Here is a 12,938-nt window from a genome sequence, read left to right as displayed (position 1 = left end):
TGACAGTCCTGGTTATAGTTGAATTCTCTCTAAACAGTGGCCCAAGTAGGCTCTTTTTTTTGTTTATTTTATTTTTTAATGATTTAAATATTGACATTTAGCTGGGCGCGGTGGCTCACGCTTGTAATCCCAGCACTTTGGGAGGCCGAGGCGGGTGGATGACGAGGTCAGGAGATCAAGACCACGGTGAAACCCCGTCTCTACTAAAAATACAAAAAATTAGCCGGGCGTGGTGGCGGGCGCCTGTAGTCCCAGCTACTCGGAGAGGCTGAGGCAGGAGAATGGCGTGAACCTGGGAGGTGGAGCTTGCAGTGAGCCGAGACTGCACCACTGCACTCCAGCCTGGGCGACAGAGCGAGACTCCCGTCTCAAAAAAATAAATAAATAAATAAAAATAAATAAATATTGACATTTAAAAATTGAAGTAGCATGTCAGTTTTCTTCATACTACTTTGTCTCCAACCACAAATAATAGCTGAACCTTCTGTACTTACGTTAGGTCCTGGCAGTGTATGTTTAGATGGGCTAAGACAACATCAAGAAACAATGGCTAGATAACCATTTAATTTGTCCCCAAAGGTACATTTTTATCTATCTATTTGTCTATTTATCGATCTATCTAAGATGGTCTGTCTCTGTCACCCAGGCTAGAGTGAAGTGGCATGATCACTGCAGCCTCTGCACCTCCCAGATTCAAGTGATTCTTGTACCTCAGCCTCTGGAATAGCTGGGACTACAGATGTGTGCCATCACACCCAGCTAGTTTTTTGTATTTTTAGTAGAGGTGGGGTTTTGCCATGTAGCCCAGGCTGGTCTCAAACTCCTAAGCTCAGACAATCTGCCCACCTTACCTCCCAAAGTGCTAGCATTACAGGTGTAAGCCACCGTGCCCGTCTCCCAAAGGTATTATTATAATAGCTATCAGTAAAGGCTGTAGCTATGTGAATTTCTTAAATCTCTTCCTTCTTATGCTATGTGATTTTTACATAGAAAGCAGCATTGTTATATACATGTACCGCTAACATTCGTTTCTTGACATAAGTTCAGAGCTGTGACTTCATCCTGACTACACCTAAAACCAAAACCACTGAGTAAGATTTTTTCATTTTGTGAAAGTTCTGCCAATTTTGCTTAAGTAGCTGTATGATTTTAAAGGTTGCCACTAGATGGAGAGCTTTTTTAAATCTTTGTTAATCTCAAATGAGTTAACTGTTGATCCTTATCATTCATGGATTCTGTATTTGTAATTTGCCTACTTGCTAAACTTTATTTGTAACCCCAAAATCAGTAGTCACAGGGCTTTTGCAGACATGAGCAGGGAAGTGAAAAGTTTGAGACTCTCAACATGCATGTTCCCAACTGAGGTGGAACAAAGGGGTGGTCAGCTTTGTTTCATCTCTCATACTGTGAATAAGTGTCCTTTTCTTGGGTCTTTTTAGTGCCTTTTTTTTTTTTTTTTTTTTTTGCATTTTTGTATTTTTTTTGTTGGTGATTTCAGTATTAAAACCCCCTAAGTGTAGTGATGAAGTGCTGAGTAGTGTTCCTAAGTGCAAGAAGGCTGTGTTGTGCCATATGTAGAAAATATGTATATTGGATGTTTCTTTTAGGTCTGGGTTACAGTGCTGTTTGCCATGAGTACAATGTTAATGAATCAGTATATATTAAATAAAGTGTCTTTAACATGCCTTAACATAAAACACACACACAGCAAGATTATGAATTGATTGGTCGATAAAAATGTAACTAGAGACTCCCAGCAACCTCACCCTGTATTTCCGCTAGGAGCAACATTCAGTATTTGCCAGTGCAGTGTTTGTGGTGACTTTATGGAACATAAAACTAACTCGTAAGAGAATGACTATTTTTTTTGTAATCTTCAAACTCATATTGTCTTCCTGACTTTTGAGAAGGCTAAAATGAATTCTTCCAAATGCCTCTTTCCATCAGTTTACATGCTGTACAGTTCCCGTTCATTTTTTAGTTTGCTGTCAGTAGTAACTTGAAAAGTTCTCAGAGTCAAGAGACTTTTTATTTCATGGGACGTAAACAGTTCAAAATGAACACGTTGGAAGAACTTGAGTAAAAATGAAATGGTTGGTTTTCTGATATTTTTGAGAAATGAGTCTTAATTTTGTTATTAATCAAAAAGTAATGGAAGGTTGAAAGATAAGTGAATAATAAGATAGGTGTACCACATATCATGGTGAAATTCAAGCCTATTGCTTTCTGTTTGTAGAGTGCAGCAAAATTTGTATATAGGCCATTGGAAAACCAGTCCTTCGTTATAGGAGGTGGCGGGTTTTGAGGTAGAGCTGTAGCCTACTTTCCTGAGAGTCTTATTTGGAAGTCCGAAACCATTTTGTGCTATTCTTTGAACGTCTTTTTACCCAGATATTTTCCCATTTCTGTGTGTGATCTCCTGGTTCTTCATCCACGGGGAAGAAACATCTTGAAGCAGGAGAGACAGTGAATGAAGTGGGGAGCCCTATGCTGCAGTAGGGCCACAACAGTTAAGGAAATCTTTGGGATTAAGGTTTCTCTGTTAAAGAGTTGATTTAAAAAAATTTTTTTTTTTTTTTTTTTTTTGTATATTTTGTAGAGATGGTTTTGCCATGTTACCCAGGCGATCTGCCTGCTTAGGCCCAAAGCGCTGGGATTACAGGTGTGAGCCCATGCCCAGCTGATTTTTTTTTTTAAGCAAACAAATTTAACTTCATAAATTGGGTGGGATACTGTTGGGTTTTGCGTTACAGTGAAAAGAAGACTTTGGAATAGATCTAAACCACTAAATTGTGTGATTTTGCTTACTCTCTCTGAGCCTTAAAGTTCTTCCATGCACATTGGAGGATAGGGGGTTATATCTATGTTTGAGAGGATTGGAAACCTGTGTGTTGCTTCTGTGACGTTGGTGAAGTGCCTCACGTGGTCAGATCTCAGTGAATGGTAGTGATTTTATAGAGACACAAAGTTCAGGGGCAGCATACCAGTAATGTGGGGGTACCAAGGGGTCAGAAGTGTTATTTATCCAGTCGAGGCTATCTTTGCTCACACTGCAGAAAGCTTGGAGACATTTCTGGTTCTTGACCTTGTATTCTCTTTAGTGACAGCTCCATTCTACTCTCATGCTTACAGTATTTGAACTCTGGCCTTTACTGGAAATGTTGATCTGGTGAAATCAGGCATTTTTACTTGACTGACTAGTCGCTCCATGGAATGAAGACCTTCCTGTCCTTTGTGTTTTCGGTCATTAATTATGGAATAAGAAACAAAGCCTCCTATTAAAAGGAGTTTCCTATATCAACAAGTCAGTAGGGAGAAGGTAGAGGAGAGAAGGAATCCCTACTACACTTTCTTTTAAGGGAGGCTTCAATAAAAAACCTGACTTAGTCTTTTTTGAGCCAGCTGTCACAGGGAGGGGCATCTAGAGGGCCTCACCTTTCCACATAGCCCCTTTCTCCTTTTGGGGATGGGCCAGGGACAATCCTGGGGTCTTAGGGAAGAAGATTGTGGTTGGTGGGCTATGGTCAGCCTTGGCTCTTTTCCTGCCTTACTCCAGGCTTGTGTCCCTGCTATGCTTGTTCCCGTGCCATCCTGACCTTGGAGGACTTTCCTTTTTTTTCCTTCATTGTAATTATTTATTTTGTTACTGGCTGCTTAGTTTGACATATTTGATGTTATTTCAATTGTGATACTCTTCAGATTGGAACACTCCTTTTCTGATATTCTTAGCAAGTCCCTCTTTTATTTTTGCCACTTGTAATAACATCTCTAAGAAGTTACTCCAGGACCGGGCAGTAGGGATTACTGATTCAGATGGGGCCAGTGACTAGAATATGAGTAGAAAGTTCAAGGTCTAATTTGAACCTGTCTGAGAGTTACTGTTGCCTGCATTGGCCCAAAGTGCAGATTTTTAGTCAGCTTGTGATAGGCCAGGTGTTTTGTCTGGACCAGGAGTTATCTTTGACTTGTAGATAGAATAAGGATCCTGAGAACAGTCAGGTATCCACTTGATGTCCTTTTATTTGACTTGTTGCCATTAGTACTCTCCTGGGATCAAGGCTGCCAAGACTGACCTATACCTAGATTTTCCAGTGCACTCAGGAGATTGTCTGTGGCCTTGATGAAGCCAGTGCTTTTTGGGAAAAACGGAGCAAGGCAATGCACGACAGAAGCAGTGCACCAAGGAGTAAAGATCAAGTTCCTTGGGCCCCACTTGCTGTTTGAGAAAATGTCCTACTCCCTTCCTAGCTGACTTGACCTCCAGCATTAACAGGTGGAGGTGAGGAAGCAGGGTCGGCACTCGAGTCGCTGCTCTGGCTCCAGGCGTATTTTCTGAAACTGGGCTCTTCCAGCCCTTAGCTTGTCAAGTTAGCCTGGCCAGAGTCTGGGGCCGATTGTTCCACTGGGCCATCGACTATGACACTCTGCTGTCCGTGGGCCACTATGCACCCCTCCACTGTCCTTAGGATGGTTTGGAGCCTTCGATCCAGGGCAAGGAGGTGGGGTTCAGTGAGGACAGGGCTGAGCCGGTCTTCTAGCAGTGATTCTCGCATCACATCGCTGAGTCTGTAGTCAGCTTGGGCCAGCAGCTGGAGGTGCAAAAGTGTTTTCTTTTTTATCCTGAAAAGACAAAGTTATAGGAACCAAATAAGCAAATGTAAAGAAAATAACTTGCCTGAACTTCTTTCCCCACAAACAGCTGTTGTAGCTGATACTCTTGGCGCCTCTCCCTGTGTCTTCTCAGGCACATTTTAATGGAAACCAGGTAAAAAGGGAATAAATGAAAGGCAAATTCCAGTATCTTGCAGTCCTTTGCCCATTTGCGATTTGGTTAAGAGCCTGCATAGCCATTTGTGCTCTAATAACGGTGATGCTGGGCTATATGCATTTTCTCTGACAACGCTAAGGGAATCAAAACCAAAGTGATACTTAGGATTTTTCAAGGAGATTTAAAGCTAATGGGAGAGGTTTCTAGTAGGTGAATTGATGAGCTATTTGCTATCTCAAAATCCCCCAGTACTGCCAGCCTTTAAGTTGTTCTTGCTAACTTTATTTCTGTCTGTCAGATTTTAAAATCACAGAGATAAAAATGTGGTAGGACCCATCTTTAGGATTCCAGTTTCTTTTTATGTGGGAATCTGACTTGGACTCTGATGTGTAAGCAGCTTAATTGACTTTTGTCATAAACAGGTACTGCTCATCCAGTCCTGCTCAGGAGGCACTGAAGGGAGGCCAGAGGGAAGCATGTTTAAATTAACCTAAGACGTAGATGAAGAATACTCATGCTCTGCTCCGAGTTTTCCAGCTGGAAACAAATGAGATGCTTTTGTTAGGTGTGAATATCATATTTATAATTAGCTCTGCATACTGCAGCTGAGCAGGTGGTCAATTTTACAAGCCTGGCTGAAACACTGGAGAAGTATGGAAGTCAGTTAGACATTCTCTAGAGAAATGGTGGCAAAGCAAGGGCCTTCGTGCCTTCTTCCAGTCTGCACAGGTTTACAGGACTTTAGTCATGGTTTTGCTTAGATGGTGATCAAGTAGTAATATTTATGAGCTGATATGAATGCTGGGCAAAGTAGAGGTCTGATTAGTAATATCAAAACCCAGCAGACTGCAAAAATAGGTGATCATCTGAGTGGGTCAACGATTAAAGTTGGCAATTGAAAGGTTTAAAGGATTAAATCCTAATTCATCCTATGTAGAAGGATGAAAAAGACAAAATGTTGTGGGGGAAATTTTGATAGTTGTAGTACAGTCATGAATTGCTTAGTGATGGGAATGTGTTCTGAGAAATGTATCCTTAAGCGAAGGTTTTGTCACGGTGTGAACGTCATAGAGTGTACTCGCACAAACCTAGATGGTGTAGCCTCCTGCACTCTTAGGCTATATGAAATTGCTTGTAGGCTACAAACCTTTACAACACAGTGGTGAATAGCTGTGTATATAAACATAGAAAAAACAGTAAAATTGTAAAATGCAGTAAAAATACCATATTATTAATATAATCTTATGAGACTACCGTCATATATGCAGTCTGTCATTGGCTGAGATGTCATGCAGTGCACAAATATGTAAGAAATAAGGTAATTCCTGTCATTCTACCCACTTACGTCCTAGACCAGTGAAAACTGATGAAGCCCTTCAGACCTCGGCTGCAAGCAGCATGAAGGGTCACAACTGTTACTTGCCCGTATCATCTGCTGCAGGAAAACTTACATGCAGCACTGGGAGAGAGGCGAGAGGATGGAGATTTCATCATGGGAGTGTCGTCCGAACCTAGGAGGAGAAACAGGCTTTTATGGGTGGCCGGCAGCATCCTTCGCATTCCCCTGAGGCTTCCTCTCTCCTCTCAGCATTTTGTGAATCAGAGATTGGGGTAAAATGCCAGGGATCATGGCGCTGCCTCTCCAGCCCCTCTCCCCAGTCAGATCACAAAAGCCTCTATACAGAGATATTAGAGCTAAGCAATCCTTCATTCATTCACTAGCTGCAGAGTGCCAGCCACTGAGGATGCACTTGCTCTCGAAAACCTCACCCTATTTCACTAGAGGGCACACGACTGCTCTCAGGCTGGAGGAGGATCAAGTGGTGCTTGCAAAGGTAAAGAGAAAGAAGGAAATGGAGGAAGCCCGGCTAGAAGGAGATAAGGCACGTGGTGGTGGAGGCCCTCATTTGCAGGGTGTCTGTTTCCCCCGAGCAGCTGGCTGCACAGAGCAGCAAATCTGGGAGAGGGGAATGTTGAACACATGTGGTGAAACTCACCCTCTGGCATTGTCAAGGTGAATAAGGAACCCATCATCCCCAAACTTGGTGAACATCTCATAATGGTGCCGGTCCATATTCCCTGTGAAGAAGGGGAGGACTCAGAGCCGGAACCAGCAGGCCAGGGGGACAGGTGTTCCTGACCTGAGTTCTCTTTAGGGAACGGAGGCCTGTCATCACTTGAGAGGCAGGGGTCTGAACGAAGCTGGGCCTCACACTGTCATTTCCTCAGGGCCATCAGTCAAGCAGCCGCAGGAGGGAGAAGGAAGCAAAACGAGCAAACCGTAAATGGACTGGTTTCAAGTCTAAGGCTTTCACCTCTGCCCCTGCCCCTACCCCAGCCTTTGGCCAGGGATTTGAATGTGCAGAAAGTCACCTTTGCACTTCGTGTATGTATTGACATTGGCTTTCCTCAGCCCAGAGATCCTCAGCTGAGCCTGGTTATAGTAAACAGACAGAGCTAAACTTCCTGAAAGGCACGATGATGAGCCAGCTGTCTGACGTGCTTCAGACCTAAGCTCCTGTGTGATGGCCACCTTCATAAGTGTCTCGTCTCCCTAGAAGTCCCTGTGGGCCCGGAAGGTGGAACTACTACTCTTGTGTGTCCGTGGCCTCACCCGAGGCCCTCCCTGCCACATATTTGTGTACTTTCTTCCCTTCTACCTGGTTTCCCCTCACTTGGTAAAGTGAACATATAACTTCCAATCTGACGCCCACTCAGGCCTGTGGCAGGGTGAGATGCCTGCCTTCTGAGTGACGACCCCTTCAGCTTCTTCCAGTTCTTTGAAGAGAGGGGAGCCTGTTACCTTCTGTCCTCTGGGACCTCCGCCACTTCTGAGGCTGTGGGAGGTGCAGAGTTACTCAGTCCTCATGAACCAGATTGTAAGTTTGTGCTCAAGGTCACAGGGAACCCCCGCCACATAGCAGAGCCCACTTCTGCTGGGGGCCTGCGTGTGGGGACCTACCTATCAAGAAGTCGAAGATGGCCATGTCGATGACATTGAGGAGCCGCTGGCTGTTGTTGTACGGGTAAATCTGTTTCACTGTGTCACAGTAAAGGGGATTGACCTCCCACCTGAGGGGGAGAAGAAGTCCTGGGGCTGGAAAAGCCAAGATGGCAGGGTGTCGGGGGGTCTCCCCACACCTCCCCCTGCCCCCCAATCCCTGCCTCCCTGATCCTGCCTGGGGCCAGTGGCAGCTTCTAAAATTCAGAAAGGCCCTGGACAAGGACACATAAGGCTGCATATTCCATGTGGTGAGATGGTTCTGGGTCCTTTAACTCTGGTGGACACTAAACCCGTGGTTGGGATACTGTGTGCCAGAGGGGAGAGGTTGGGGCAGGCAGGAAAGGAGGGGGCAGTGACCCTCACCTGCCTCCTCGTCCCTCCACAGTCCCTCTCACCAAGCCTCTTGGACCCTGCACCACTCATAGCACCTCCATGGGCTGTTCCTGCCCTTTCTCTGTCACACATGGTTTTCTGCCTACAATGCTCCGATGCTCATTTTCATCCGAGGGCTCTTCTCAGCCTTCACAGAGTCCCTTAGGATCTGTCATGTCCTCCAGAAATTCTGCCTGGTTACTTCCCTTCCCACTGTGATCATGATGGCTTGAATGATGGATCGATTCACTCAGTCAGCTAGTGTGGAGTACCTGCTATGTGCCAGGGAGGGTGCTAGGTCCTGGGGATACAGCAGTGAGGTCCTTGGCCTCCCAGGGCTTGCTCAGGGGAACCAGGTGAACCTCCCATGGGATTCTCGTGTGCTCCCTGGTTATAGCAAGTGCTGTGCTGTGTTTTCATGATCTGGCTACATGTCTGTCCTCCCCACTAGACCAAGGAGCTTCTCAAGGAGAGAGTGAGTCTTCCATTTCTGTATCCCATAGCACCTAGTGTTGGGTACATGGAAGGTTCTTTAGAACTGAATGAACTAAAGGGAGAGAACAGACCCAGGCCTGCTCATCCCAGGATCAATATGAAGTGGGGCAAAGGAGTATTGAGGCAGCTTTTCAGATTCAAAAGCCAAGCTAGCAACAAGTCCCTGGTACAGGGTCTGTGGCTACTGTCAAGGACTGAGCTGTGTGGCCTGGGGACCAACTCACTCCTCTTTTCCTGCCAGTGTGTAGGAGCGGATCCAGGGGTTGGGCACAGACAGCCTGGGCGCCAGGTTGAGGGATGGCAGGAAGGCAGAGAGGGAACCCTCCAGCAGGTGTGGGTTGCCACAGACAGCATACTCCGTCTTGCACATGTATGGACACTTGGCGAAGAAGCACACGTTGCTCGCTGGAGGATGGGGAGGAGAGAGGAGAAGGAGTTAAGTGGAAGGCTCTGGAGGCATGACATCTTCCTGGCCTAGGAAATCCACTGGGAGGGAAGGGAAACCCTGAACTCACAGCTCGGGAAGAGGCAGAAGAAGAAGGAAACATTGACTTTTCCAGAAGTGAGGGTGTGAATGCTACTAAGCTGAACCTCCTGGGTACCTGCTTTCAAATGTCCCAGCCTCACTGCATTCTATCCTTATGAGTGGGAACACTCTTTATTACCCTGGGTGGATAACCTCTGGTTCCGGGGAGGCCAGCATTGCAGGGTCAATGCCCACACAGACCAGGTAGCATCTCAAACACAACCTTTCCCATCCAGTTTATCTTGTGTTATGGTCAGGCAGACCACGGTGGGGGTGTCTTACAACTTCATACGCCCATCCCAGTAATGGATAGTGCTAGCAGCAGGGTGTCAGGCCACTGATGAATGGAGGGGTGGGCACTCTGGCTTACCATCTACTCAGACCCGGAATATCACTCGGGCCAGTACTCTACCTGGAGAGACAAAGAAAACACTCTGCAGGATTTCATTCTTGGTGACCTCTAGGATTTCCTTGGTGACATTCACTAGCCTCCCCACTGTTGGCGGTACCCGTCGGAAGTCCAGAATCCTGCAAGAGAGGAAGCTCTGTTCCATCTGAGCGATGATCAGGGAGTGAGGAGAAGGGGTTTTGTCCCCTGGCCAGTGCACATTAGGAATTGGCTGGTGTACCCAGGAGGGTGGCCAGTGAGGCGGGTCTCTGCAGTGTTGAGCTGGTAGTGCCCAGGTCAACACTGGGCCTTTAAACCTAGGTCTGAAGTAGTGGAGATGGAATTGAAAATGAATCCTTACTCCGTCAAGCCTCCTGGGCAAACCTTCCCACCATCCCAACTGTGTTCTTGGTCAGTGCTTCTCATATTTTAATGTTCCTGTGAGTCACCTGGCAATCTTGTTCAAATACAGGGTCTGATTGAGTGGCTCTAGGGTGGGGCTGAGATTCCTTATTTCTAAAAAGCTTCTTGGAAGTGCTCATGACGCTACAGACCACACTTTGGGTAGCAATGACTGAGCAAATAGAGGGAGTGGAATGTTTTGGAATGTGCTTTCACCTAATATCATAACAGTGAGACTCCTTGGATAAATAGGAGTGGGTGCATTCTCCTTGCTCTCAGATCAGGCAACTAGAGCAACTGCCCCGAGCAGCATGGCAGGAAGCGTGTTCTTTGTAAATTGTTCTTTTCATTACATTCATTAAAAGGCCTTGTGTTTTTCAATCTGGGGGATTGCATGGGACATTTTGGGTTCAAAGACACCACGATGAGGCACGAAGAAGATAAAAAGCCAGAAGGAAGAAATGCCAGGGAGTTCCCACCTGAGGGTCTGTCTAGCCACCCCTCCCAGAGGATTGGTCCTTATAGGCAATGCCATCTCCATGGGGCCAGACCCTACCTGTCCAGATGGAAAGCTGCGATCTCAGCATTGTGTCTCTGAAAGTCAATGAAGTAGAAGAAGTCCACGGGCGTCTCCTCATCTCGCTGCTGTCTGGAAGGAAGGAAGGAATCACGCCCTGGACTCAGACTTCAGCTGGGAGCCTGAGAAGAGAGCTGATGAGCATGACCAGCGAGAAAGGAAAACAGGCTTTTATGCTTTTCATGTACACACAGGCGATGGCGCAGCAAGTCAGGAATGGCCTGTGGCTCCCTTGGCCAGGAGAAGACATGCAAAGTGGGAGGCGACAGGCTTCTTGCAAGATATTGTCCTGCAGACACCACCAATACCAAGTTTGCTACTTAAGAAGCTTTGGTGACAGTGGCTGATTATTTTCAAAACCCAGCAGTTAAGAGGGAAGAAATAGACATTCTTTTGCAGGTATAAACAGAAGAGAGAGGAATGGTTAGCAGAACCAGAGGTAGTACAGATCCAGATGTCCAAGGATGAAGAAAGGTGGGGTATGAGCCAGGAATTGGTAATGGAAAAGTGGCCCAGAAATGCAATTTAGTATGCTGGGGTTGAAGAACAGAAAACTTTTGGGTCTTGGGATGTTGGGGAAATACGTGGACCATCATCCCCACAGAGAAACACAGCTGGATCATGAGGGCTGGGGGTGGCTGGTGCAGATGATATTGATTTATATACATTAAATCTCTAATGAATTCCTGAAAAGCGCCAGGCTGCCTGAGAGTGGTGGGGCCTGCTGGGTGTGTACATTCACGAAAGTGCTTTTTAATCATTAAGAGCGTTGTGGTGTGAGTCCTGGTCTCTAGGCTGACTTTGCCTCGAGGCTAATAAACATGGAAGAATGATGATCTTCGAATAATTTTATAATCCACTGTGTGGAACTGTTAAAACGACTGCAAAGCGATTTAAATGTAAATAAACGTAATGTTGCAGAAATCTATAAATAAGAAGCACTGGCAGTTTAAACCGTGATGTGCATTTTGCCAAAAAACACAAGTGAGTCCTGGAAACCACAGTGAGGTGCTGCCAAAAGTAGAGATTCTATTTTAAAAGGTGCAGCCACAGTTACAGCACAGCCCTCCGTGCTCAGGCCTGGCCAGCTTATCATCATCACTGGATGTCCAGGCTAGCAAGGACAATCCCTCTTCCCAGTCTCATTTTAATTCCTGAGTCCCATCTATAGGAACATATGATCTCTCAGACACCTTTTAGGGTCTTCTGAAACATTTTCTCATTTTTGTATGACATAAGTAATTTTAAATTCAAAGGTTGCTTTTACTTTAGATCAATGCTTCTCATACTTTGAGAAGCACTAATGCATGTCTCATTGCACATTATATTGTATACATTACATTTTAAAAATAAAAATCTTTATATTCCTAATGTATATTTTCCAAAGATAAAGTTCTACATTCTCTCTTTAATCAGAAAAAAACGGTGTTCGCCTTAAATTACAGAAAAATAAAAATCACATAACTTTTCAAGAAATACATTTTAAAATGATATTATTTTAGATTTTGGACTGAATTTTATAAAAATGTAGATTACACTGTGTTATGGTATAAAAATAGATAAAATTGGTCCTATCACTGAATGTTGGAGGGTTTTGCATTATATTTGGGAAAAAAGCTGGCTAATTTGAACAATTTTTGCAGAGACACACTTCAGAGATACTGCAGGTTTGCTTCTAGACCACCACAATGAAGCAAATATGGCAATAAAGTCATTCATGCACATTTTTTGGTTTCCCACCCAAGGCATAAAAAAGTTATCTTTTTATTATACTGGAGTCTATTAAATATGCAATAGCATTGTGTCTGAAAAATGTATACATCTTAATGGAAAAGCACTTCATTGCTAAAAAATGCTAACACTTATCTGAGCCTTCAGCAAGTCATAATCTTTTTGCTGACTGACTGGGGTGGTGGTTGCTGAAGGTTGGTGAGGCTGTGGCAACTTTTAAAAATAAGACAACAGGGCTAGGCGTGGTGGCTCACGCCGGTAATCCCAGCACTTTGAGAGGCCGAGGCGGGCAGATCACGAGGTCAGGAGATCAAGACCATCCTGGCTAACACGGTGAAACCCCGTCTCTACTAAAAATACAAAAAATTAGCCGGGCGAGGTGGCGGGCGCCTGTAGTCCCAGCTACTCAGGAGGCTGAGGCAGGAGAATGGCGCGAACCCCGGGGGGCAGAGCCTGCAGTGAGCCGAGATCGCGCCATTGCACTCCAGCCTGGGCAACAGCGAGACTCCATCTCAAAAAATAAATAAATAAATACATAAATAAAAATGAGACAACAATGAAGTTTGCTGCATTGATTCACAAAAGATTTATCTGTAGCACGCAATGCTGTTTGATAGCATTTTACCCAAAGTAGAACTTCTGTCAAAATTGAAGTCAGTCCTCTCAAACCCTGCT

At 45.1% G+C, this 12,938-nt stretch overlaps 1 protein-coding gene across 1 annotated transcript in view; it reads right to left on the bottom strand.

The window, feature by feature from the left end:
- Positions 1–3,717: 3,717 nt before the first annotated feature.
- The window catches only part of FAM20A (FAM20A golgi associated secretory pathway pseudokinase), a 67,450-nt gene continuing 58,229 nt past the window's right edge, over positions 3,718–12,938 (bottom strand). The window contains exons 5-11 of the mRNA XM_030828055.1: positions 10,512–10,604; positions 9,578–9,693; positions 8,864–9,044; positions 7,731–7,840; positions 6,766–6,847; positions 6,220–6,279; positions 3,718–4,620 (exon numbers count right to left, since the gene is read on the bottom strand). Of these exons, the coding sequence (XP_030683915.1) occupies positions 4,356–4,620; positions 6,220–6,279; positions 6,766–6,847; positions 7,731–7,840; positions 8,864–9,044; positions 9,578–9,693; positions 10,512–10,604 (907 nt within the window). The 3' untranslated portion in view covers positions 3,718–4,355. The remainder of the gene's footprint in view (positions 4,621–6,219; positions 6,280–6,765; positions 6,848–7,730; positions 7,841–8,863; positions 9,045–9,577; positions 9,694–10,511; positions 10,605–12,938) is intronic.

This window comes from Nomascus leucogenys, chromosome 14 (genome assembly GCF_006542625.1).
Source record: "Nomascus leucogenys isolate Asia chromosome 14, Asia_NLE_v1, whole genome shotgun sequence".
In the NCBI taxonomy this organism is placed as follows: domain Eukaryota; kingdom Metazoa; phylum Chordata; class Mammalia; order Primates; family Hylobatidae; genus Nomascus; species Nomascus leucogenys.
This window is presented reverse-complemented; position numbering and strand designations above follow the sequence as displayed.